The sequence below is a fragment of the Palaemon carinicauda genome, chromosome 18 (assembly GCF_036898095.1).
Source record: "Palaemon carinicauda isolate YSFRI2023 chromosome 18, ASM3689809v2, whole genome shotgun sequence".
Classification (NCBI taxonomy): domain Eukaryota; kingdom Metazoa; phylum Arthropoda; class Malacostraca; order Decapoda; family Palaemonidae; genus Palaemon; species Palaemon carinicauda.
The window spans coordinates 39,674,731-39,702,208 of record NC_090742.1 but is presented as its reverse complement, the minus strand read 5'-3'; the positions used below and the strand labels follow the sequence as shown (position 1 = coordinate 39,702,208).

Here is a 27,478-nt window from a genome sequence, read left to right as displayed (position 1 = left end):
GGCTGGGCCCGGGACTGCTGCCTCCCCTATTCTTCGGGACCAATTTGAGGGTCCATGAGGGCTGACAACCGTGAATGGTTCCAGTTAATAAATCGCTTATATAGCTCCTTTCTTCTTCTTTTACTACTTCTTCTTCTTACAACCCTCCTTTCCCCTCTGTACCCTCCCCCACCCAACCCCCGCAGGTCGTCTTCCCTCCCATAAACTTCGCTCTTCACAAATCTCAGATCCATTGTGCGCTGTCAATACGGGAAAAGGTGTTCTTTATCAGTTGATATGACTTTTGGTTCGAAGATTTCGGGAGACGAGTCCTTCCCATTGTTGCCTGGATGTGCCTGAGATATTGATACGAACGGCGGCGTGTGATGATCGTTTGCGTAGTCTCAAGGAAATCTTTATTGTTGTCCAGAATAAGGGGGGGGGGAGATAAAGAGGGACTTCTTGAAGTACCTTGTATCACTCGCCTCTAAAGACGAACCCCTTTCCTATTTTTGCACACCTGTATAATATGTACAGGTGAGCTCTTAGGGCCAATGTGTTTGTATGTACTTCCTGTGGAAGATAGGTAGATCCGACGGCCTGTGTTGGGTACAATGGACTGCCTTTTTTTTGTTTAAATGATTCAACGCAGTGGGCGGCTTTAGTTTTTCGGATTTGGATAAAGCTTAGAAATATGCGTTCATAAACCATTTAAGTCAGTTGCGAGAAGCCAAGTTTACACCATAATACTTTAAGAGTAAGTTATTACAGATGTTTTCCCACAATCTACTGAAAACACTCCAAGAACAAAGAATGCGATTGACGTGAAAACAAGAGGTTGCTTGGCCTTTTTATAAATTAAATACGCTATTAAGGTAAGACGAATCGTGTACGTCTTATAAAGTTTTGTTTCATTAATAACATCTGGAAACAGATTAGCAAATAGCCCCAACACCTGAATGAAGTTTGAATATTCGAGTTCATCCAGTTACATTTTCATTTGAATAGAATTCGTAGATTATTAGTGACGCTTGAATCTGTTATGTTTAGCCTTTATAGTCTAATATTTTCCTATAACTGGGTTTCTTTACCTCCATTGTTTTTCACTTGTCCCTTATCAATTACTTTTTACTCTATAGCTTATTCTGCATCTCGCCGCTTCTTGTTGGTACACTTTTAGATCTAAGATTGCAGCTTTTGAAAAGCAATGATAAAAATAATTATTTTGAGGACATTTTCATATACGTCTGCGAAGTATGTTTTCGTACATATTCAAATTAGACTATTTTCGTAAAACTGTACATGTATAGGTGAGCTCATAGTCATTCATTGCATAATATCATAATAATCCCCATCATCATTATCTATCATAAAGGCACACCATCTCTGAAAGACGGATGGTATTTAAGCAGTAGCCTTTTGCGTCCCAGGCCAAATACGCGGCCATGTTCGAAAATAAAACCTGTCCAATGGTGAGGCTAGGACGTGCAGAAATGCAGGCGAGAGGAACGAACGAAAGTACTATGGGCTGTGAAAATCATTTCTCCCCTCCTTCAGGCAGGTCATACCTTGCCCTACACCTTCAGCTGGCTGGTGTCTTTTGAGAAGGCCTCGGTTCTATGTACAGCGTGTATATATATATATATATATACATATATATATATATATATAATATACACCTTTACCGGTCATTTACACTGTAGTGCAGCTTTTTTTTTTTTAAATAAAAGTTGGGTTTGTAGTTTTTTCTTAATGTGAGATATCAGGTACTTCGTTTGCTCTTTTTTATGGATGGAGTATACGTTGGGGTGTTTTGTTGAATGGCAAATGGGACTTTTCGTGACGTACATTTTCCATTATTACAGGTTAGCGTTTATATCTTATTCTTTTTTACCTTTATGAAAACATTGACAGACTATGGGAAGTTCCACGATCTACATCTGAAACAAGAATTTTATCAAAAGCGTCAAGAAAAATAACTCAAGCGTAAACTTTTACGGTTACGTCCATGTTCACAAAAAATAAAAATCTCTTAAGATTATTTAAACTATGTTTCCTGAGGTTTTCAAGATATGTGAGTGAAGGGTGTAGCCTTAGTTTATCGCGTTTGGTAGAGGGAGTTTTAACCTTTCAATAATAATGAATTTATGGAACTGGGACCAAACTCTACATTGATTAGAACAGATAGAGTTAAATAGTTTCCTCATCGGATGTTAAGATACAGTATATATATATATATATATATATATATCCTGTATATTTATATATAGGTAGATGATTTTGATTTAGAATCATGTTGGCCTTTGAAGTCGCCCTGAGCGTTTGTGCTCTTGTGATCCCAGAGCAGAGACAAAGAAAGTGTATCTACGGTAACACCGCCGGAAGTGGATCCACAAAAAAGCTTGGGGTGGTTGGTATAGCGTGCGATGCCCAGCGGGCATGGCCCGCCTGCCCTGCCCCGTCCGTTCTTTACCCTCCCACCCAACCTTCCTCTCCATCGAGGTTACTTACTTCCCCTCCTCGTCATCAGACCGTTGCCGCCTTCGTAATCGACGTCCTGACGCGTTGTTACCTTTGCTGCTTACCCCGAGGGGCTGTCTTCAGCTGCTGCTGCTGCTCTTGGCCAGGTTCTGCAGCTTCATGAATGAACGTGCGTCGCCAGGAAGTCATTCTGGCTTTGCGAATAATGAATGAACTGGACGAGAGAAAAGCAGCTTATGGGTACTCTATGAATAACATTAATGAGGGGGTCGTTGTGTCTTCTAGTGTTTTATTGATTCCCTCTATCTTTTTGTTTTTGGATTTTTTGCTGCTTAATTTTGATTACATGATGTTTTCCGATGTACTTCAGTCACAATAGGTTTCTTTTATTTTGAACGAAATTATTTGTCGCCGAAATAGATTTACTGTCGCGATAAAGATTCTGAGATCTTTATGGCCTAACATGGAATTTCTATAATAATACAGTATTTGAAATCTTTACTTACATCAGAGGAGTTCTAAAACATCGTTACCCCGAATTTATGAGCGTATGGGGACCAGGACTCTTTGGGAAGGGACAACGGTCACAAATGATTGTTAGTTCAAGATCAGAAATCATGTGGATAATTGCAGATGTTGAGCGCTACGGTTCTGGTAGTTGGTCGTCCCTAATTAAGTAGCATTTATGATCACATTAAAGTGTCCTTTATATCCACCTCTGGAAGGGTTTTTGGGCCATAAGAGGGAACAGCAGCAGCTGTACTTAATCCTCCTATGTTTCACGTTTCAGGATGTTGATTTGGGAAGGAGTCAGGAGTAGTTTTTGGGAAGGGGTGGCGGGTTGAGTAGGATGGGAAGAAGGAAGAGCAGTAGCGAGGAGCCACTGGGGTCATGTCTTGTCTTGCTCAAGTGTAGATATAATTTGTTATCTTCATTATCATCATTCTCATGGCCATCAACTAAGGGATGGAATCACTCCTAACCTTCTCCATTCTCACCTCCTCCCCCTCCCCCTCTTTTCCCTCTGGCCCTTCCTCCCTTCAATTCCCGGTGCCCTGGGGCTACTTGTACGCGCGGAGGCAAAGTTCCTGTGACCTCAGTGTCGACCCTTACGTGGGAGTTGTGGCCGCAGGGACCATAGGACCCTCTCAGGCCCTTGCTTTAGCCTCCCGGGGAAGCCTCTGGGAGATGACCTCCTGCCCTGGGATGTGCTGGTTGGCATAACCTCCCCCCCCCCCCCCCCCCCTTTCCATCCTTTACCGGAACAACCATCATCATCGGCAGTCCCTTCCCGCCCCTCTCCTCCTCCTTCCTCAACACCTGAAGATTTCTCAGGCGCGTCTGTCTCCCGAAGGCGTCTTCTAGTAATCACATCCATTGCCAAAAGGGTTTGTTCCTTTCGTGTTTTTTTTTTTCCTTTAATCCATAAAAATTGTATGCAATTATTTGCTGTTCTTTTTTCGGCACCTTGTATGTGGGTGTTAGAGGTGGCTTCTGTAACGCCAGGCGCTTTAGTTTCCAACCATAGTCGGTGTGTATTGGAAGTAAGTGGTCGTTTTGTGGAAAAGCTTTGGATCACATGAGCCATACTTAAACAGCCGCTTGGGAAGAAGCAGTCGTTCTTCCTCTTCCTTTTGCTCCTCTTCTTCTCCGTGTTCACTTGGCTTTCTTGTTTCCCCTTGTCTCCCATAACCTCTGCTTCACCTTTACTCTCTTTCCCTTCTTTATTACTCTCTCGCCGACCTGTTCTCATCACCTTCTCTCTCTCTCTCTCTCTCTCTCTCTCTCTCTCTCTCTCTCTCTCGTCTTGGTAAAATATTGGCGATAAATGTATAGTAGCTGTTTTTCACAGATTACTTCGTACGTCTATACATCATCTGTACGTTTCCTGTGCACTAGAACTGGCAATACTTACTCAATCTCCAAGTATTGAAGGTATAATAGATTCACTTGTTAAACCTGATAGTAATTGTGATTTGTACTTTTCCGGAGTTTTTATATTTGTGTAAGTGCAACGAATGAAAATGGTAAGGTTAATTAGGTTATTAGTCTTATTCATTAGAAAAAAATAAACCAATATCGTTGGGACGTTACATTACATAAACCAGCTAATCTTAAATATTTGAGATTAAACCAGTCATTTCATTTGCCAAACGGAAGTAAAATCCACAGCTATCCTTGTAGCACAGATTAGAAAATCGCCGAAAACTCGAAAATCACCGGATTCTCGAAAACCCTTCGAGACCCAGGTCGCTGGTACTTAGAAATTCGCAGAAAACTCGAATCTCATCAGAGACTCGAACAATAGGTTGTCGGATCTCCTTCCTCTGTCTACTCTTCCTCCGTCACCTCTTTGTCAACCGGTCGGTGAAGTTAACCCGTTTTTTCCTCCTTTTCTTCCTCCACCTCCGTACCACCTTCGGCAAGGCGTAGGAACAGCAGCAGAGGAGCTGAAGCAGCACCAGCAGCAGCAGCCTCCATCCTCCCATGGCCCTTTGACCCCTGGGTGACCCAGCCTTTGTGTGTATATTTGTGTGTTTCAGTCTGGGAAAATACGATGGGGGTGACTTTGTGATATTCTTGGGAATGAGGAAGATTCGTCTTCCCTGCATAGTGTAATCGCTGAATACAGGTGTGGCGGCGCACTTAAGTGCACTCTTGAGGTTTCTCTCGCCACTTAATCTAAAAACCCCCTCCGAGAGGAGTTATTATGCCGGGAAGTTTATCTTTTGAGATCATCGCCTTCAACCTTTTTTTTTTTTTGCGAAGGAGGTTTAATTGGGAGGCGAAATGGTTCTTCCAGAGGGAGTGGTGTGCTCTAGGAGTGGTGTTTTCTTAATTTCAAAGTGTTACCGTTTTACGGTACACTCTTTGCAAATATTCAACGGCTCATCAGATTTATCGTTGCAATTTCCAAACTTTGTTGTTTGCATAGCGGTGATATTTTTTATTATCTGCCCTATATGATATAGACCAAGTATCCTGATAATATATATATATATATTATATATATATATATATATATATATATATTATATATATATGTATATATATACATATATATAATATATATATATACATATATATACATATATATATATAAATATATATATATTATATATATATATATATATATATATATTTCTGTCACGTCCAGTTCTCCCTGACCCTCGGTAGGGGGGATAGGAAGTAGTCATACCCTGGTGCGTGTGAGTGCATAACTATGTAAATATTTAGCCATCATTTGGAGGGGTCGCGTACACTAGTTAACGAATAAACGGCAAAGCGAAACAATTTCTTTCGCTTTCACAAAAGAAGATTTTACCCCACTGAACTATGAGCGTCCTTTATGAGAACTAATTTGCGGGGTTTGGACTATCATATTACTCAGTAATTTTTACATTTGATAGCATCCTCTATCAGGCACATAATAAAGTAATGCAATACACTAAAACGTTTAAGTAAATCATTTGCAATAGTTATTCTTTGTGTAACCAAAATTCCCTTTTGTTTTAGCCACAATAATTATTCAGTGATCTTTCAAATATCAAACACATAATATAAAAACTATCGTAGTTAAATCGTTGGAAGTGAAATGTCAGAAACAATTATAACTTTCTAGCGACACTGAAATATTTTTATACTAAAGAATAGATACATCCATAGATCTACAAATATTGAACCTAAATAGTCAGCTCCCTGTTTGATTGACAAATGCTCGAGATTGTAAAATTGAATCGCAAGAATAATTGGGTCATGAATATTGCGTTTCAAACAATTTATTATCTTCCCTTAATTGAATTTAGATGAGATACAATTCTAATGAATAAATCTAAGAATGAGGTTAAAGTAAATAGAAAAAAATCCTGTTTCTGTTAGGTTGGTTTAAAAAAAAAAAAACCAATACGTACCGTAGCTAATTTAAAATGACCGATGTATTTATTGAATGAAAAATGAAATTGAAAAGTAAATTTTTTATTTTTTTCATACTATGTACATGCGGATTTATTACCGTATCACCAAACATTCTAAAATTATAAGTAACATTTTTATGTTATTTTATTACGTGCGCATATTTGATGTAATTGATTTTCAAAGTGACCTAAATGTGGCCATACTTCGAAGTACAAAGGGTAACCATCATTGCGGTCATTTACTTTTAAACAGGTGAACAAACGTCCTTTGTCCTCTTTCTATTGCTGCTATTGGACAAACGCTTTTTTTGATGTCACTTTGAAGAGTTCTTTTTTTTCTTTCTTTCTTCGTTTTTTAACCGCTTTTTGACTTTTTACTAATATTTCACCTCAGCGTTTCTAATATTTTATTTAGACTTTTTTTTTTATAATGCCTTCTAATTTATTTTAGATTAACATTCAATTTTATATGAATATATATATATATATATATATTATATTATATAATATATATATATATATATATTTGTGTGTGTGATTAGTCATTAGGAAAAAGTTCACGTACCGGCGTATGTAAGAAGAGGAGAGGGAGAGAAAATAATAGCTTTTCATGCTAACATTACCGGTGTTTGAATTGCAATGGATTTGGTAATGACGCGTTTCTGAGTCAATTGATCCTCGTGATGAGTACTCCAAGGAAGTCGTGTAAGGCCCGTTACGGTGCCAGAGCTCTCTCTCTCTCTCTCTCTCTCTCTCTCTCTCTCTCTCTAATTTAATTAGTATTAACGACGAGGATAAAACTTATGATATAAATGGGGATCTTGATTTTATCTCAGAGAGAGAGAGAGAGAGAGAGAGAGAGAGAGAGAGAGAGAGAGAGAGATCGTTTTTCGAGTCGGCGATGAAGCTGAACCGACCGAAGTCCCTTGATTCATTCCGTTATTGACACGTGAATCGCGATTCGTGACAGACATAATCGAAACTGACATGAGGAGAGCCGAGGTCTCCATTGACGCCGAGGATCTGTTCAGACACGTCTCACAAACACGCCGCCTTCTATTCAAGAGGGTCTTAATGAAGATGATAGTGATCAGGGAGGTGATGATGGTGTTCGTTTCATTGTGAGAGTGACTGTAGACAAACTATGAAGTGTATTTCTATTGTGTTTATTTTTTATTTATTAGATTATTTCATAGGGTACGCAAGGATATCATATAATGTATAGTAGTTGATTATGCATTTCAACTTATCGTAATTAATTGGTCAGGCATTAATTTACAGTTTTATTTTAATTTTCTTTGTTCCTAAAAGAGAGAGAGAGAGAGAGAGAGAGAGAGAGAGAGAGAGAGAGAGAGAGAGAGAGAGCTGTATAGGCAATATTGAATTTAATACTCATGTGTAAGTAGCATTGCGCTATTACGGCTTTATCACGCAAATCAAATATGTAGTCGCAAACTAGTGGATAGTAAGACTCTCTCTCTCTCTCTCTCTCTCTCTCTCTCAAAGAACTAGATAAGATAAGGAAGAGAACAGTGTAAATAAAGTTACAGTAGACTTAACTGGTGCAATGTTGGACATTTCCACACTTCATTAATTCAGGATTCAGCGTTCTGCCATTGGCTGGGACTTTGCAAATAAATATTTGAGCTGGCATAAAGAACTATTCGTTGTTTGTACTTTACTTCAGAAGATCACGCTCACGCTAATAAATATATATGTACATATATATATATATATATATTGTATATATATGTGTATATATATATATATATATATATATGTATATATATATATATATATATATAGTCTACATTGGTATATATATTGATAAATCATTTTAATATAAAGATAAATCTGCTTTACATTTTACAGTATTTATTGTGTTATTTATATATAGTTTCCTTTTTTTGTTTATTATATACATTATATAATTTGTAATTTGCTCAAATTTGTCCGAGGCTATTTCAAGTTTTTCTACTAATTTTCTTTTAAATATCTTTTCTTGTTTTGTGACCTGTTCCATCTCTTTACGCAGTTTTGCTTTATTGTCGGTTTTTGTTTATTAGCTTCCATTAGAATTTGAGACACGTATTTAGCCAATTTTCAACTATTATGCATTTTTGTATTTATCAAATTTTTTCTCAGTTCTTATTACAGCTTATTTATTCCTTTTCGTTGTATTTTCACCCTCTCTACATATACAGTATGTTTACCGTGAACTGATTTAATTGTATCGTTTGCATTTCGATCAGTCGTTATTACATTGTCATTAAAGGTTATCTGTATATTAATTTAATAACATTCGTTCTTGATTGGAGTTTTAAGGGGGAGGTGTAGAGAGAGGGGGCGCAAAAAAAAAAAAAAAAAAAAGCAATTAAAAAGAAAGAAAAAAGTCGTGACAGGGCACTTGCAAGATTTCTTTCGAAAAGAGACAGCAGTCGTTCGCCGTTTCCTGTTGCTGTAAGATACATTATAATTTAGATTAATTTAACATGAGAAGAGAAAGTAGAAATGGCATGTCACAATACCCGAGGCGTGGAGCGCGGTGCGTGCACGCGCGGCAGTGCCTTATTGCATCGGGCATCCGTTGGCACTCGCTAAAAAAAAGTAAGAAGGAGAAGAAAAAGATAATGATAAAAAGAGAAGGGTTCGTAAAAATATAGATAATAAACGAAAAAATGTGTATATTGTTATATGAACATTTCTAATGATCCGTAGAGGATTAATATGAATGTTTTTAGTACTATTAATAACAATGATAGAAAATATATCTATTTACTTTTAATAAAGTTATTATAGAAATAGATGTTTCGTCTTTTGCGTCACAGTAAAATAAATATACTAAATAGTAATGTACTGACCATACTTAATTATGTAACCGATGAGTCCCAAGTTTTATTCAAAGTAACTTAAATAATTTGGATATTGAGAGACATCAGCGTGTGCCTGAAAAGAAAAATGTTACCCAAGGTCTCCTAATACAATTGCTGCAAGATGAACATTGCTATAACCGATGACTCGTTATTCTTGTAGCCACCTGGTGATATGAGTTAAAATGCTTAATGATGCTATAAGTTGCTGCGTGTATCTTCTTTTATTGGCTAAGAATAAAAAAAAAAAGCCGAAAAGTAAACCGTTGAGTTACAGAAAAACATGCACACACTTTGTATGTGTAAGTGATATATATATATATATATATATATATATAGATAGATAGATAGATAGATAGATAGATAGATATATATGTATATATATATATATCTATATATATATATATATATCAGTTGCTGGTCCACTGCAGGACAAAGGCCTCAGATGTGTCCTTCCACTCCCGTCTGTCTATGATCATCCTATGCCTGTCTATATCCGCTATTTTTTCAAGTTCGTCAATCCATCGTCTTCTCTTTTCTTTCCCCCACTTCGTTTGTAATCTAAAAAAAGAATATATATACATACATACATACACGCACATACGGTATTGCTTACTGCTGATGCAGAGAATAGGAGATCAGTCGATCTCTGGTAACAGTAATTGTTGTCGGAGGAAGATCTCCGGGAGTTAATTATTTTGTGGTTTCCGGAGGGAAGGTGCAATGTCGGTGGGTTGTGGTGAGGTTGATCCAAAGGGCAACGCAGATCAAGAGAGGGATTTCTGCATTTGTTTTATAACGCGGTCGAAGGACTCTCTCAACTTAACTGAGGGTTAAGTGGTGTGTTTTTTTTTATCTAACGTTGATTGATCTGTAGTTTTATCATTATGCTATTTTAATGTTATTTTTATTTCACGAAAGGATGATTTTTGGTAGTTTTTTTGACGTTATATTCCCTTGACGCAAAAATATTAGGATATTTAAAAACTCGACTATAAAGCGGATCTTATTGTCGGTCATTTTTTAACTCTTTGTTTTTTGCCGTAATTATTATTATTATTATTATTATTATTATTATTATTATTATTATATCTAATAGACTGTATATATGACATGTAGCCAACAGGCTTATAAAGATTTAAATAACAAAAAAAAGTAGAAATGATTACATCGGCCATTAGGAAGGAAATGTTTTTGTTTTTATGTTCCAACAAACAACATTGAGCTATTGACATACCACAGGTAATGATGGGAACTAGGAAATACCTATTAGATTTCGTCAGGTTGTGGTCCTCTTTTTGTTTCTTCGTGTTTTCGAAAGTGTTTTTCAGGCTGAAGTTTTTTTTTTTACAAATGACTTGGAAACATAAAAGCATCTGAAAGATAATTAGGATATTTGGCAATTTCTTTTCAATAATTAAACGTTGACTGTTTAAGTGTATATCAGTGTGTACACCTATTCCCCCCTCTTGTGTGTGTGTATATATATATATATATATATATATATATTCAAAAGTTTAAAGTTAGTAGACTACTTAATTGAACTACGGAATAATTCCATAAAATTGTTAAAGTTCTTCTGATAGTGACGATTTGAAGTAGTTCCTCTTTAGTATTTGTAATCAATATGATGAATGTGAATTTGTGATTTTGTGTACTTTACTTATGCATGTATGTTAGCTCAGAGGCTGAACATTCACGCACATACTCTTCGCTGTCTTTATCAAGAGCAGGAGGAAGTGGGTGACAAGTGATGTTGACCACTGGGGGCATATGTGCCCCGCCTTCTGGGGCCAGTCTGTGAGACACCCCTTTGGTTCAAAATGCTAACGATGTAACGAACGTCTAGAGAGAGAGAGAGAGAGAGAGAGAGAGAGAGAGAGAGAGAGGCAATACCTTAAGTGCACGTGGGTCCAAGAATGGAAAATCTTCTCCTCTTGCCCCCCACCCCCTTTTTAAAAAGAAGGTCTCTCCCTTTACTTTATATATTGTGCATTCACCGATGATTTTTTTTCTCCTTTTTTATCATACCCTTTTTTTCAGACCATGGTCGTCTTTTTTTATCTTCTTTTTCTTGGTCCTTGAATATTTACTCAAGTTTCCACAATCCCTTCAAGAATTTCTGCTCGTTTTTACTTTATCATTAGATAAAATAGCCTTTGCCGTTATATATTATCTATATATAATTCTATTTTTTTTTTAATATGTAATCATAAGCCTTTTTATGCATTCCCGTTATCAACACTCCAAAGGAAGACGGTTTACATGACGGATTCAATCAGAAAAAATATAAAAGTTTGTTTTTGCAAGAAAATGGCGGTTGTTTGAGTGCACAATCGAGAGAGAGAGAGAGAGAGAGAGAGAGAGAGAGAGAGAGAGAGAGAGAAGAGTCGATACGTCTTTTGATTTAATTTTTTCCTTTTGTTGGCGCTTGCAATGCAACCTGATTTAATTACATGTCATTATGATCTTATGTTTAATTAAGCAGCTTCTCCCTATTGTCAGCGCGCTCTGATTACTCTTTAGAGAACGAGAGGGGAACCCCGTTGTGCCGAGCTACAATTACCCCTTCCATAATTATCCCTTTTTCGTGATTTATAAATTAAGCGCAGTCTGGGCACTGCCCCCCACCTCCTATCACCTTCAGCTGGAACCCCTCATGAGCCACCGGGCCCCACCCTTCCCCCTGGAGGGTGTTTAGTAGTGTCGGCGGTTTTAGGATTTGCGCAGCAGTCAGTTGAGAACAATGTTGCCTGGAACCACAAAATTGCCTCTTGATGATTGCAGCCTCGCGAACATTGACTCTGCCATTTGTCCTTAACGAAGTTTCGCTCAGATTCGTTATAGATCTGGCTATTCTCACTCCCCTTGTTTTGACCTCCGTGTCTGGGGTTGAGGGAGTTGGCGGTAGTTAATGTGTCCATAATAAATGACTGTTAAGTATGCATGCAAATCCTGAATTGGCTGCATCTAATGGAGTTTGGTTTTAAAGGTTAATTGCCGAGTCTGGATCAAGGTTACTTGTTGCGTATTAAGTTCTCCCGTTTGAAATTTAACGAGTTTGCTTAAGCGACTTTGAAGCCTAAGTGCAGGCTGTGGAGGTACAACTTTTCTCACGAAATTTTGTACTTAGCTTTGTTTTCTTGTAGTCTTTTACAAACTGTGTGCCACGGTGCAGTGAAATGGTGGTCTTACAGTGTGAAGAGATAAATGAAAACATAAATATTATTCTTCTACAAAATAATGATAAAATGAAACTACATAATTGATCATAAACTGTACGTAATATAAGTTCGGTACTACATGATATTACATATCTATACAAAAATTATTCTTTGTAATTCATCGTCTTTTTATATAAACGTCAAAATACTCCTTTTATAACTTGGAAATCTCACCGGGCGTCTCTCCACCGTTAGACCTTCCGGCTAACGCAATGGCCGCAGGCATAGGCCTATGAGGTAAAAGTAGGCAAGTTATTACTGCTAACCGCTCTGAAGAATTACTTTAGTTACCCGTCACACGTCATTTTACCCCGTGGCCAAGTTACCCAGTAATCAATTCGCGTCGGGTAACTCATTATGCCTCGGACAATTACTTACACAGATCATTAACTGTAGAGTCGAAGTGGGCGAGATAATCTGTCTGATTGGCGGGGCACCGGCATGAAGACATGATCATTAACAGATGTCGTTATTAATTAATATTTGAAGCTGGGTGGCATTATGTGCTGAGGTTGAATGATGTGGCTAATGGAATTATGTTTATTTTATTAGCTTTTGATAATAGATAGAGTTTGCCTCTGGTTGAATTCAATGATTTGGATTCGTAATCAACATGCTTTTGATAGTGGTGGGATACATTTCGATGATTATTTATTTAAAGCTGTACTGAGGGCGCTATAAATTAACCCAAAATGACCTGGGCAAATTATTGTTTTGCAAAGAATGGCAAAAATTTATTTAGTAGACCCGAGCAACCATAAACTTCGATGAAATTATTGCCAAATAAATAGACACGAAACTTTCTTAATAACTAAATTACATTTTAACCAGAATTGGTTCCCCTTGAATTTGCCTTCGTCTTTTCATTCCATTGATGTCCTGGGACGAGGAAAATTACATGCGGTGTTATTTTGTTACCTTAAACGAATTAATTTTATTACCATAACTGTTGTAGTAGCTATATTTGATGTAGGAAAACAGAGAATTTCATTATACAAATTGTGGATATATATATATATATATATATATATATATTAGTTACTATAAACCGTAGAAGGGTCCTTTGAGAGTTTACAAGTAGATGTGCGTTATTGTCCTTATTTTGATCAAGGATTATTATTATTGTTATTATTATTATTATTATTGTTATTATTATTATTATTATTATTATTATATATCTAATAGGATCAAATGTTGGCTTAGTTTTACTTATGGCTTTATCTTGTGTTACTTTGAAAATCGGTGAGGGAATTTGTTGGCATTTACTGCATTTTTTTAGATTTTTAGTTTTAATGCGGTCATTTTTATAACTTTTTCTAACGCAGATACGCACTATATGTATATATATATATATATATATATATATATATATATATATATATATATATATATATATATATATATACATATATATACATACATACATACTTTCTCTGTCCATCAGTATCATTACTACACAATGCTCATAAAATCACTCCGGTTTCTTCAAAGCCTTTAGGCCCCTTCAGGACACGTCTTTCGAAGAATCCTAATATGTCCACAGAGAGAAAGGGGGGTTGGGGTGGGGTGACATACATACATACATACATACATAGTCGGCGTGAGAGCCATAGTCCTGGGCTCTTCCCCCCAACCGTCTTCAAGATGCAGGTGTTGGCCAGCTGACTTCGCCAGGTTGACAGTTTGGTGACCATTTCTTAGTCACCCCTTTTTAGGAAGGATGCTCATAACAGCAGCCTTCCACGCCCTTCCTCTTCCCCTTTTCCCCTTAAACCATCCCCCCTCCCCCCTCTGTACTTTTCCCTTAATGGTTTCCAGACTTGCAGGAGGTTCTATGAGCTTTCTGATATGGTTCTTGAACATTGGTTTGACTGGATTTTTTAATATACTGTATAAGTATTTAGGGTTGAAATGTTATATATCTTTTCAAAGGGGCAGTGCTCTTGTAAATTTACGACGGTGTCTGTTCATGCTAATTTTTTTTATGAAAGTATTTCTTATTAACATTTACGCATACAATATATGTCATCTAGTGAACATTTTGAAAACTTGCCTGTGGGAATTTCCCACATCGAAATCGCGGTAGGCTTAATGTTCTAATTTATACTACTTTTTTCTATTCCTGTGTGTGTGTGTGTGTGTGTGTGTGTGTGTGTGTGTACGCAGGCACCGTAAGTGCGTGAGATGAATCTGGCGGGCCTGAGAAAGAGAGGAAACACAAAAGGGGGATCAGAGGAAAGGGTCGGGAATTCCAAGGAATGCTGGATCAGATTCCAAGAAGAGAATATTTCGCTTCCCATGAGAACTTCTCCGAACTCTTTTTTTTCTCTTTTCCTTAACCTCAGCTTTTCTTTCTTCTCTTCCTTGTGTCCGCGTATCTCTTTTGTTTCACATCACGTAAGATGCGTTCGTTCTTTCGTTGTAGATTGTCTTGCGTGTAGTAAGACACAGGCTCTTTCACTAAGATTGAGAATGTCTAAATAAGATGCTTGTGTGTAGTATGTCTGTGTTTAGGTATACTCCTGCATATGTAGACATACAGTATGTACAGTACATGGGTATGAATATCTTTGAAGAAACTCACATCTTATCCAGATTAGTCCACTTTATAGAGAAACTCACATCTTATCCAGATTAGTCCACTTTATAGAGAAACTCACATCTTATCCAGATTAGTCCACTTTATAGTAAATATAGTAATAATTTACTTTGTATAGTGGTGGCCTCTTACAACATAACGCTAAAATATATATTGATTAAGGGCGTAGTATGGATTAAATGAATAAAAAAAATATAGATATTGAGGCATTATTTTTCTTTATATAAACCGATCGATGAAATTTTTTTTTTTTACCGTAAATAAAGCATAATTTTTGGGAGAATATAGAAGGGGTTTTCAGTAATAAAGCAAAAGTGTATGGTGATTAGAAAGATATTTGGCAATAGATAAAGTGATAGTTCATGGTAAATCAATTAAACAGTTAATCTATATATCTATCTACCATGACACTTCCCCCAGTTCTGGGAGGTAGCTGACATCCAGAAAGAAACAAAATGGTATTTTTTCCTCATCGTTCCTTGCTTAGAATAAATACAAAGGGAGTTTACAGCAAATAAAGCAGCCCGTTATAGCACATAAAACGAAAGCTAACCGCAAATTAAGCAAAATAATTATGATAAAGAGGAAGTTTACCATAAATAAAGTTGGCTACAGTAGGCTTACATCCTCCGCAAGAAATGAATGTGAGACATCCGTATGAGCAGAAGTGGTATGTGGTGTTATGACGCTTGTTACAGCAGCTGCTAGATTTAAGGTGAAGGGGAAACAAGGCTTTGAATTATTGTTGGTTTCTCAAGCGAGGGGAAGCTCTCGTGTGTACCTGTTTTCCTTCGGGTTTTCTTCCCCTCGGATGATAACAAGGGCGAAAGGAAATGGAAAGATATGCGCATCTGAGGCAGGAAATGGCGCATCCACGCGCATTTTTAGTTTTCGGGTTCTGTCGGGGCTGGGAACCATTATTTTTTTATAACTTTTTTTTTTATTTTTTAGTAGTGATTTTTTTTTTTTGTATAAAGAGATAGTCTCGCTTGATTTAACGCATGTTTGTAATTACATGTTTATTTTCGTTTATTTTCAAATTATCTCTTAATTAAAATAACGCAAGCAAAAATACTATACCTTTCCTTATTAACCAAACATTTGATACCGCTCAATAACATAACCACAACCCTCGCTTTTTATAAATTCCCAAAGACTGTTGATCTCCAATCATTTTATCTAGAAATTCACCATTTCTCGAAGACATAGACTACCCCCTTCTCCTTCCACTTCCCTTATTCTATGCCCCCGACCTCCACAAAAGCAGCCATGACATTCAAAACTCTCAGGGAAGGCTTTTCTTCGTTTCACGTCTCTTCCTCCAAAACAATGCGTCTGTTGATATTCGTCTTATTGTGAGAAACCTTGAGATAGGCGTCTTCCCACGCGCCCTCACCGCGTGTACGTGAAGCATTCGCTACTCGCCAGGTGGAGCCCACGTGTTGGCTTCGGGAATCGGCCAAGCAACAGGTTATAGCTCTCCCGTGGAGCCTCTTTGACACCTCCACCCCTCTCAGTTCCCGATTATTTCCCCTCCCCCGACGCTGTTTCATTCCCCTCTCCTCGGACTCCCGGTCCCCTTGTTCAGAGAATGGGGGAAAGCGGGAGACCTGTTGGGGATCTTTCTCACCTGTTGATCACCTGTACCTGTGTTTACGGACTGGCAGATGAGGGGAAAGAGGGAACTGACGTGGCGCTCTCTCTCTCTCTCTCTCTCTCTCTCTCTCTCTCTCTCTCTCTCTCTCTCTCTCTAGTCGTGCTTTAATTTTCAAATTATGTACATCGGCATCAGATACTGTTGGGGAGTCTCGCGCTATAGTTTTACAATATTTGAAATAATAGATAAACGCACATGTTATTTACTTGCAATAGTCTGCCATTTATAAGCTTATTGTATTTAGCAAAGTTAGTATATTGGTAATATTTTGCTGATACAAAAATAAGAATTATAAAATGCATTTTGAACAATTCTCGGTCAGGGCTCCTTTATAGAAAAGAATAATGAGTTAACCCTTTTACACGTTGGTTTTTTATTGCTTTTTATATTTACATTGTTTTTGTGCCTTTGTCCTAATCTGAATAAGTCTAGTTCTTCAGCCCAGACAAACCTATATGATATTTGTTTCAAATAAATTGAATAAAACATGATATAGTCTACCTAAAATTTCAATACTTGAGAAAGCAACTGAATTTTCATTTAATTTTCTCCTATATTTCCCCCCAGAAAGATTTAACATGTTGTATAATTTACTTCGTCCTTGAGTTAAATAATATTCCTCCGATGAACTGTTTCCTTTTTCTTTTGCCTCTAATTTCTCTAAATCTAGTTTATTCATGTATTCTACTTCTCAAGATAAATTTATTCCAGAGCTAAACTAATTACCTCTGTTTGACCTGAGCGGTCACATGTCCCATAGAGAGGGAGTGGTTTCGGGTCAGGAACTGTCATAAAGGTTTTGCGGGATGGGATGGAAACGGTGTGTGTGTGTGGGGGGGGGGGGGGGGGTGATGTTTTCCTCTAAGGGGAAAATTGAGGGGTTTTAAAAGGGGGTTAGGAGGGGAATAAGTGTCGTGTCCCACCATGTGTGGAGGGTGGTGGCATGTGCTGGGTGTCATGTGACGGCGTGCGCGGTCCTCTGCATCCGGTCTCTCTAATATAGCGTTCCTCCGCAGAAATGGTGCCTCTGATGGAACATGGCGACGGTTGGCACTGGCACTTATGTTGCGATCAAGGTATCGAGATTTATTATTTTCTTTTACACTAACAGCTTTATTATTATTTGGAGGTTTTGTCAGCTCTGCAGATTTCATTTATGTCAACGTAATGTTTATTTGGATTATATTGAAGTTACGCTTTTGCGGGTATATTAGATTCCAGATATGCTTTTTCGAGTAGTGTTATACTCATATTTTGTAAGGAAATTTTTCATTCAGTTTATGAAATACTTTGACATTTTTAATTATTCTTAGTAAAGATATGGTACAAATAGCCAATATTTTTTGTAGGTATATGTCGCTACGCTTGTCTATGTATAATTCTGCTTATAAAATGTATATCGGTCTCAATATGATATCTTTGGTGGCTTTACGCTATGAACAACATTTTCCTTAATGTTAATAACATCCTTTGTATGGTTCCATTCACCGTAATTCATGTTGTATCGTGGTGGTCGATCCATTACGGAAATGCTGCGTCCGAGAAGTTTTCCCAAAAGACGAAGAAACAGAAAAGAAAAAAAAAAACATCTTTTTATTCTTCCAAGCGGAAATAGAAGCCATCACATTGGGCTTCGACATTGACAGTCAGCTGGCCGATTTCATCTGGTCCCTAGACACTTCAAGTTGACATCAATCCAACCATATATTTTTCCTTCTCCTCATCCTCCTCCTCATTCACCTTTTTCTAATCTATTTTTTTCCTCTTTGCCTGATGCGTCATTTCAGTGGCGTAACTTCTCCCAGGAAATGTGAGTCATATTTTTCCATGAAGGATTAGTTTACTTCATGGAAGATGATACGCGCATCTATCTATCTATCTATCTATCTATCTATCTATCTATTTATATATCTATCTATCTATCTATCTATCTACATACACGCATGCATATATATATATATATATATATATATATATATATATGTAAATATATATATATATATATATAATATATATATATATATATATATATATATATATATATATATATATATATATATATATATATATATATATATATATATATATATATATATATATATATATATATATATATATATATATATATATATATATATAAAACATGACATACTTCTCACTACCACGTGTAAATAACATACAATTACAATCAGTGCCATAGTGCCAGTCATATATTTCCATAAATGCAAACGCCAACTATAATAGTAATGGTAGTCAGAATAGTATGAATTTTAGTATTAGTATTCTCAGCACCAGCCTTTGGATTCAGATTACCTCAGATAGCTCCTTTTTCCCCTCAAAGACATCGTTTTTGTGGGCCAAGTAGACTCCTCAAATCCCTTACTACCCATTTGGGGTCAACTGGTTTTCAGTTTTTGTTCTTTCTCAATTTACTTTTTCCTCCGGATATTTTAGTTGCAGATGTTGTCCGTAAGTGAACCACTTGAGTGGGTTTCGGTTTGGGTCAGCCGCTTTTTTTTTCTTTTCTTTTTTTCTGATCCATATATAGTTGGTTAGTTGTTTACTTTTGCTTTTGGTTTTACTCACATTATTTTTTTCATTCATATTATTTTATATTTTAATTTCAAAACAGGTTGGTAAATTAAATTAAGAACTCTTATTAAACACCAGTCGATTCGATGTAACATAGAAAATAATGAAGATCAGTCTAGATACAGTTTATGGTTTTGAAATTTGATACTTAGTTTTATTCGAATGGACTTTTCTTAGAAAATTGTAAGATTTCAGTTAAAAGAAAACCAGTTTGTGAAACAACTGCGTAAATATGAATTATTCTAGGCACATCCCCCCCCCATTCCCTTATTTGTAGAACATATCTATCATAATTTCGGGCGTCTTCTGTATCCTCTCACTTTACTGACCATTCTCTCTTTCCCTTCGTTCTTTCCCCTTCCATTTCCTTGTCTTTTTAATCCCGTTTTAATCCGTCTTTCTCGTTTACCTCCATTTGTGTCAATACCCTTCGTTTTGTCCGCTGATCCCCGAAAAGCTGCTGGAGGAGGTTCAGGAACTGCAGCGAGTTGTTCCGGGTCGGAGGTGGAACATAGAAGGATTCTCAAGATCTTGGAGGAAACTATGGAGGCATTGAAGGTTCCTAGGACTAAAGGGTATCGGGGGAAGAGAATTAGGAGGAAGAAGGCCGAGGGGAAATAAAGGGAACAAAGAAAGGAAGAGAAAAAGATGAGGTCAGGGTTTGAGGTTCCTTGCGGTTGACAGAAATCTGTCAACAGCCGGAGTTTTATTCTTGAGCTGTTACGATGGTTAGACATTTTTTTTTTTTCAGATGTCCCTTCAACAGTTTTATTTAATTATTTCGTAGTAACTTGAAATATACAATAATTTATATAGTTTTTATTTAGTGATGTTAGTTGGAAGTACCTTATTCGGAAGGGTTAAGAATAAAGGAAGGAAGAGTTGTGGGTGGGACGGGCAAGAGCCCAGATTTCATAGACACTTTTATTTCCGATCTTCCATCTTTGTCTTTCCTATGTCCCCATACCTTGTCTCTCTCGCTTGTTATATTAATATCCTCTTATTAGATTATATGAAAGTTTAATGATTCCAACTCCTATAAAAAGAGAACAAGTATTATTTCCTACCATATGGCGTTCTGCAATCTTAACATAAAATCACTAATTAAGCGATTTTCAAATGGATTATGAAAATATTTGAATTACCAAATCAGAAAATATGAAAATTCATAATCATTGTTTTGATTTAACGTATGGATTAATAATAATAAATCATATGACTTTACCTTATAAAATATGGAGGATGATATGAATAGATCGTTAATATGACACGCAGATGTACAAAGCCATTTATCTTCAAGGCTCGCGCTTTTGGCGGGAAATCATCTTCGGTAACGGTTTTAGCGCGTGGGGAAACTGAAGGCTTGCCAGTTGACTTCTTGGCCCTTTTTGTTTTTGTTTATTTCATTGTTTCCGCTAAGATTATTTGGAATCTGAAGTTCACTGAAGTACTTCATTTTCATGAAATTTCATATTATTGTTATTGTTGAAATTTAAAATATTTCTTTAAATTAATGATTATAAAGTCGTGGTAGTTTTTGTAAACTTCCATTGGTGAAATTACTTGTCTGCTTGTAGATACAACATTAATTTGTGTAACTTGATGATATAGATGAAGAAACGGGAAAGTTGACTAGGGTTATGCAATGACTCTGCTCTATCTAATAACCTCCACCAATTACTTTCACGACCTTCCAGGCTTAATAATGATGACTAATATCGTTTCTTTTTCTCTTTCTTTCTTTTCATGTGACCAGACTTGCCCGCCCCGGTGCCCCCTCTGACCCCTGGCACCACCAAGAAGATGACCGACGCTCTCAGGGCGTCCTTTGCATCTTGGGAGAAAGAAAGAGAGAAACACAATATCACCAAAGGTAAGTCTCACGCTGTTTCAGTTTTAGTCATGTAAAGTACCTTCAGGATAGCGGTGCGTGCGAAATTTGTGAAGAATACATTCACTACATACACAAAAACGTCTGTGCATTTTACTAGATCAGGGGTTCTCAACCTTGGGTATATTGTACATTTTTACTTTTCAGTGGGTACATCAGATCTGAGAGAATAACCAGTACTGCGCACATTTTTACTTTTCAGGGGGTGCGTTAGATCTCAGAGCATATTACTGCGTAATACATAATGTTAATTGCATTAAAATTGAGCGATAGAATTATGTCTCAGTATCAATTTAATTGTTTCTCTTTTTCATCCTCAATTTCAGGGGTACAAATGATTCTATTAACATGCCTAAGGGTTGCAGAATAACAAAAAAGTGGGAACCCTTGTACGAGATATTTTATTCTAGCTCTAATGAAACTGGATTTTTTCTTTTTTTAAGAAATATATATTTACAATTCCTACAACATATTCATCATACTGTTTAATGATCTTCCTAATACAAACTTGGTGGGAATTTTTATAGGTTGAAAATTGCGATAAATGTCTAGTTTCATCATTTTTCTCTTTCGTATATATATATATATATATATATATATATATATATATATATATATATATATATATATATATATAGATACCGTTATTAAATATCTTAGTTTTAAATCGTGTTGTATACCTTTTAAAGTTCATTGACTATTTCTCCATTTCTTTTGTGCACTGAACCATGAGGCTTACAGCATTTGCCTTTCAAATTTGGGTTGCAGTTTGCTTTGTAATGATAAGCATAATAGTATTGATATAAAAGCTAAACTAAGTTCTTATCATTCATATATATATATATATATATATATATATATATATATATATATATATATATAATAAAATACTTTATATGTAACCTTTACGAAAGAGCTCACGGTATCGACTTCTATCCAACACATCTATGAATATTTTATTACTATAGCACGGTCACTTAGCGCCTCCGTATTCTCCGAACAATGGGACTTTTGTTTTAGTTTTGTTGTGGATTGAGGGCGGTCTCTCCCTTCTATCTGTAGTATCTTCGTTTCCGTGATGTAGCAAAAGTACCGTGTTGAGCTGATTTTCCTCCTTGATGTTGGAAATTATTATTCTTTCCAGAAAATTCAAGCTAGATGTCTTTTCACATTTGCTGTTATGTATGAAGTACTGTTTATAAGATTTCCTTTTCTACTTGCTGTGCTATATGTATGACTGGGGAAATTGTGTTTTATATTACTGTTCGTATTTAAATTCACATCCGGATTTTCCCTCGGAACCAACATGGTTTTGTGTAAACTGGTTTAAGTCTGCTGTGCCTCATGTTATTCAGATACTTTCTATAAATCTAGATATAATAAAAAGTAAAAGTAAAAAGAGAACACATTAACACAAATTCCCGATGAATTAAAACGCACTTCTTTCTTTTAAAGCAAATACTAATAGAAGACAAGTGGCGTCTATTCCAAGTCGTAAAGTTGGGCAAGACTGTTGTTGCTGTAAGGCAGAGTTCGTTCATCGGACGGTGTCATTATCGAGCTAAGAAGAAGAAGAGGAGGAGGAAGAAAAAGTCGTGGCGCGTTAGGAATTATCATTAGTGGGTGATCGTGTCTGTTGTTTAGGACAGTGGCAGATGTAGTAGTTGTCCGTAGCACGTGCCCCCCCAAACTTAATGATATGACCTGAAGGCAGACTGAAATTATCTTGGGCAAACACCTCCCGACGCCCTCCCAATGCCATCTGGTGCCCGATACCCCAGCGCAGAAAGAAACGCTTCGAGAGCCCGTGCCCGCTGCAGGCCATTTCGTCATCCTGCCTGCCAATCCGTTTATCTCTCTCTCTCTCTCTCTCTCTCTCTCTCTCTCTCTCTCTCTCTCTCTCTCTCTCTCTCTCTCTCTCTCTCTCTCTCCGAGAGAGAAGTGATTATCTATGCCATTTATAGGTTGGATTATTATCTCCAAGGCTCACGTATATTTAGTCCTGCTACGATGGATGACGCAAGCCTTATTTAATTTCTTGACGAATCTATTGCAATATATGGTTCGAAGGCCACTGCCGTTCCTCGTGGATAGCGATCTTTAATCAACTCCAGAATTGAAGGAGCCAGCCGTGAAATTTCCATCGAGTAGACGAAAGGCCAAATCTTTTTCTAATTGATCACGTCAATTTAGTTGTCGCACTTTCAAGGTTTTGTTAGTATTATCGTCATAATAGCATTTTGTATATCAGTCTGTTTGTTTACAGTGTTTGTTGAACGACTTTACATGTTTATGTTGTATTATTATTATCGGTATTAGTAGTAGTATTTTGTTAGTTATGATAAATGTGGCAGTAGTAGGCGAGTATCGTGGTGTTATTTTGAAGTAGCAGTAGTATCATAATCCCATCGTTATTTTGTGACTTGCTTTTAGTCCAATGCTCGAGATTTGAACATTTGGCGAATAGAACATTAGGTCTGGAGTGTTGATCCTCTTTCGATTCCTTTTCGCTCATTAAGATAGTCTCACTGTCTTAATTTGACCCTTGTTTGTTTTCCTCAGGTAAGTGTGACATAGACGATGTCGAGTGCTATTGACACCTTGTTTACTACGACACGCTTTGTTTATCAAGTGACAAACCTGTTTTTATTTACTTGATCATTTTAATGGCGAAGAGAAGGCGAATGAGGGTGTTGGGTTTTTGATGAAGCCAACTAACAGCCATCTTTCTGACTGAGAAAAACGAAGGGTTGGTGTATTTTTTGTAAACATAACATAATCCTTTTAGCGCTCATTTGTTACTCGTGAAGTAATTTCACGGCAATTCTCCCAGACCAACGCATAGAGGAACTTTTAACGGAGGACACTACGAGAAGGAAAGTTCCTACGCTACAATGTAGCGAGTTCCTTCGTCGTCCAAAAGGACTTCGCATAGTTTCATTTAATCGCTTTATGGCTCTAAAACAACGAGGGGAGTTTTCATAGTTAGTTATTTGTTTAGATTAAATGTGATTGAATCGATCCACTGGCGTGCTTATTGGGGAATAAGGAACGCCTTTATTGCAGCAAGCTATTGGGGCTGATTTGCCTTGTTCGTTTGGGGAGACAGGACAGCTAAGAAAGACTTCTGGACTGTCGTGGGGAAACCGCAAAGGGGTCACCCCTCCCTCCCTCCCTGCCTTACCCCTCCTCCACCATTTTCCTTCTTCCCTCTAATGTAACAGTCTCTCCCTCTTTCCTCACAATAAAAATAGAATGAAGCCCTCTTCTTTCCTTTATAGAATCGGTGGTAAAGATTTTTTACTCTCGTTTTTTTTTCCGAGCATATTTCCCACCAGCAGATAGCAGAACTGATGTGTTATGCTAAATTTTAAGATATTTCGTAGTTTACACACACCCATTATATATATATATATATATATATATATATATATATATATATATATATATATATATATATATATATATTGCAACTTTATCCCAAAGGTTAACACCCTTTGGATTTAACCACCATCCCACCCCTCCAAGGTGGAGTAAAGTTAAGACAAAATTCATATATATATATATATATATATATATATATATATATATATATATATATATATATGTATGTATATTTATTTATTTATTTATTTATTTATTAATGTTTAACATTTGAGGTGATGGAGGTTTGCAACAGTGGTATTCAGAATTTTCACTTTACATATTTTTCTTTCATTAATACAGTTACATTGGTTTACTACGGAAGATTGTCGATACATTTTTTGCATGTATGTGTGTGTGTGTGTGTGTGTGTCTTCCATGGTCATTACGCCCCACTTGATGTATTCCTTTGGATCGTACTAAAGACGGGGGCAAGTCGAGACGATCGGCTGTAAATGTTTTCCTCGTCTTTTCTGCTATCCTTCTTCACTATTGGCCAACTGTTGCTCACTTTATATGCCACCACTGGCTTCTTCCTTCTCCTCCTCGTCTTCTCCTTCATCATCTTTCTTCTTCTTCTTCTTCTTCATCTTCGTCTTCCACCACGGCGCTTGGCATATGCTACCCTTTCCTCAGACCGACCGCGTCCTTCTCTTTAAGCTTCGCTCAACACCAGGTTGTTAGAGGCGGGACTCGTTGACGATGAAATGTGGTAATTGACGAACGAATTCGGGTCGTCAGTGTTTTTCCCTTTTTATTTTTTAGTCAATCCTATCCTTGGTCGATTTCTCGATGATCCACGACAGATAACCGAAGTCCATCGTCGAACGCCTTTTCTCTTGTTTTTTTTTTTTTTATATATATATAGGGAGAAATTTATCCGTAGTTGAACCTGGTTGTCAAACTGTCGGAGTTTTTAGGTTACGTCGATATGTTTATGGTGTAGGAATTGAACGGAAATATGTGTAAAACGGTCAGCATGTTTTAATACCGGTGGATTTATAGGCGTTTATGAGGTTATCTTTATTATCATTTTATCAGTTAATGTAACTAAAAAGTCAGTATTATAATAAAAAACACTGGTGTCCTCTTTGTGTTAGGGAGTAGTTCTGCATAATGAATACACACACACTCATATATATATATATATATATATATATATATATAAATATATATATATAATATATATATATATAATATATATATATCTATATATATATATATATATATATATATATATATATATTTATATTTGTGTGTATTTAGGACATATATATTGAAGATGGTGTATTTTATCTCAAGAAAATTAACAAAATTGAAAATTAGTAGACCTCGTGGACTTTAGTTGCTAGAGCATCTGAGCACTCATTTCAGTCATACACACACACCATATATATATATATATATATATATATATATATATATATATATATATATATATATATATGTATATGGTGTGTGTGTGTTCTATCAATTATTTCGAAGATCCAATAATTCAGTTATTCCAGTTTTTTACTTTACATTTTTTTCTATTCACCTTTGTAAAGGACTTCTTTGGAACCGGAAGCAATGTTATTTATGTATACGCCAACACAGCAGAATTGCAATTACGCAGATGTTCTTGAAGTCCCGAGCGACTGACTGCTGACGATTGTCTTATCGTTTGCCACCAAGGTTAAATTACGTTTTACTTCCTTGACTTTTTCGTCATAGTAATCACAGCCCAATTCTCTCCTCTAGCCATCCATATGGCTATTAATATAACGGAAGGCAGTGCTTTACTTTTGCACAATGAAAAAAAAAATATTTGTTAAGGTTTATTACCTGTTAAAACGGTGTAGACATGGCGCATTATCCATTTCTGATATAGGAAGGGAAATGTTGTGGGTGTACGGTGACTGGACTTCCAGCATTGGGCATTGGGCATTGGGCAGCTCCGTCATCTGGGCAGCGGAGCGATGGAGAAGGACGGGTAGTTTTATGGAGTGTAGCCTCTCGTGCTTGGACACAAGCAGATGTTTAGTAGGAAAAAAAACTTGCTGTAATTCCACTACATATATTTGTCTCTTCTCTTTGGTGACAGTGTAATGATTCCGGCACGTGGTCTTTTTTTTTTTTTTTCTTTATCACTTGCATGTTGCTCGTGTAATATCTTGAGTAAGTTATAGAGCAATGGATAACATCTAGAGAATAAGTTATATTTTTCTCTTTGATTATCTTAAAGGTTTGGTGGTCATTGCTCTTATTTAGATTTATGTCTTTTATGTTTGAAGCCACGATAAGGCTCTTGACAAAATTTCTAAGAAACCAAAAACTCAGGAAATTGAATTATGAAAGCGTTTGAAATATGAGCAACGGTTCGGGTCGTAGAAAGTTTAATCCTAGGCTAAAGAAGTAGGAGTTCATAGGGGATTATTGTCGATCTATGTTTTATGCAATGTCATTTGGAGCGAGTAGCTTGATATTTATACTAATTTTTTTCACTTTTATCAGTGAAAAAAGGTAGTGGATTTTCTTAATATAGCTGATTTTTAACTTATCGATGCTAGATTGATTTTCTTCTCTACTAGAGTTTTCTTTAAGAATCATATTTTACTGGAATAATCAACTATTTATTGTTTTTATTCATGGAAAAATATAACCTATGGAAGATTGTTAGGATGTCGATGCTGCCATTTATATTTTCCATTTTTGTCTATGTTTCGATGGTCTCTTATGTTGAACAAAACAGAATGGGATCTGTTGTTAAAGGAAATTACTGCGGTACATAGAGGGCCTAACTGAGATCAAACTGTATTTCCATCATCGTTGTATTTTAAAAGAAACCTTAATTAGATACCAGTTCTGT

At 36.5% G+C, this 27,478-nt stretch overlaps 1 protein-coding gene across 1 annotated transcript in view; it reads left to right on the top strand.

Annotated features, from left to right (window-relative positions):
- LOC137657258 (transforming protein p68/c-ets-1-like) overlaps positions 1-27,478 on the top strand; it is a 263,524-nt gene that overhangs the window by 190,947 nt on the left and 45,099 nt on the right. The window contains exons 4-5 of the mRNA XM_068391596.1: positions 17,741-17,800; positions 21,073-21,189. Of these exons, the coding sequence (XP_068247697.1) occupies positions 17,741-17,800; positions 21,073-21,189 (177 nt within the window). The remainder of the gene's footprint in view (positions 1-17,740; positions 17,801-21,072; positions 21,190-27,478) is intronic.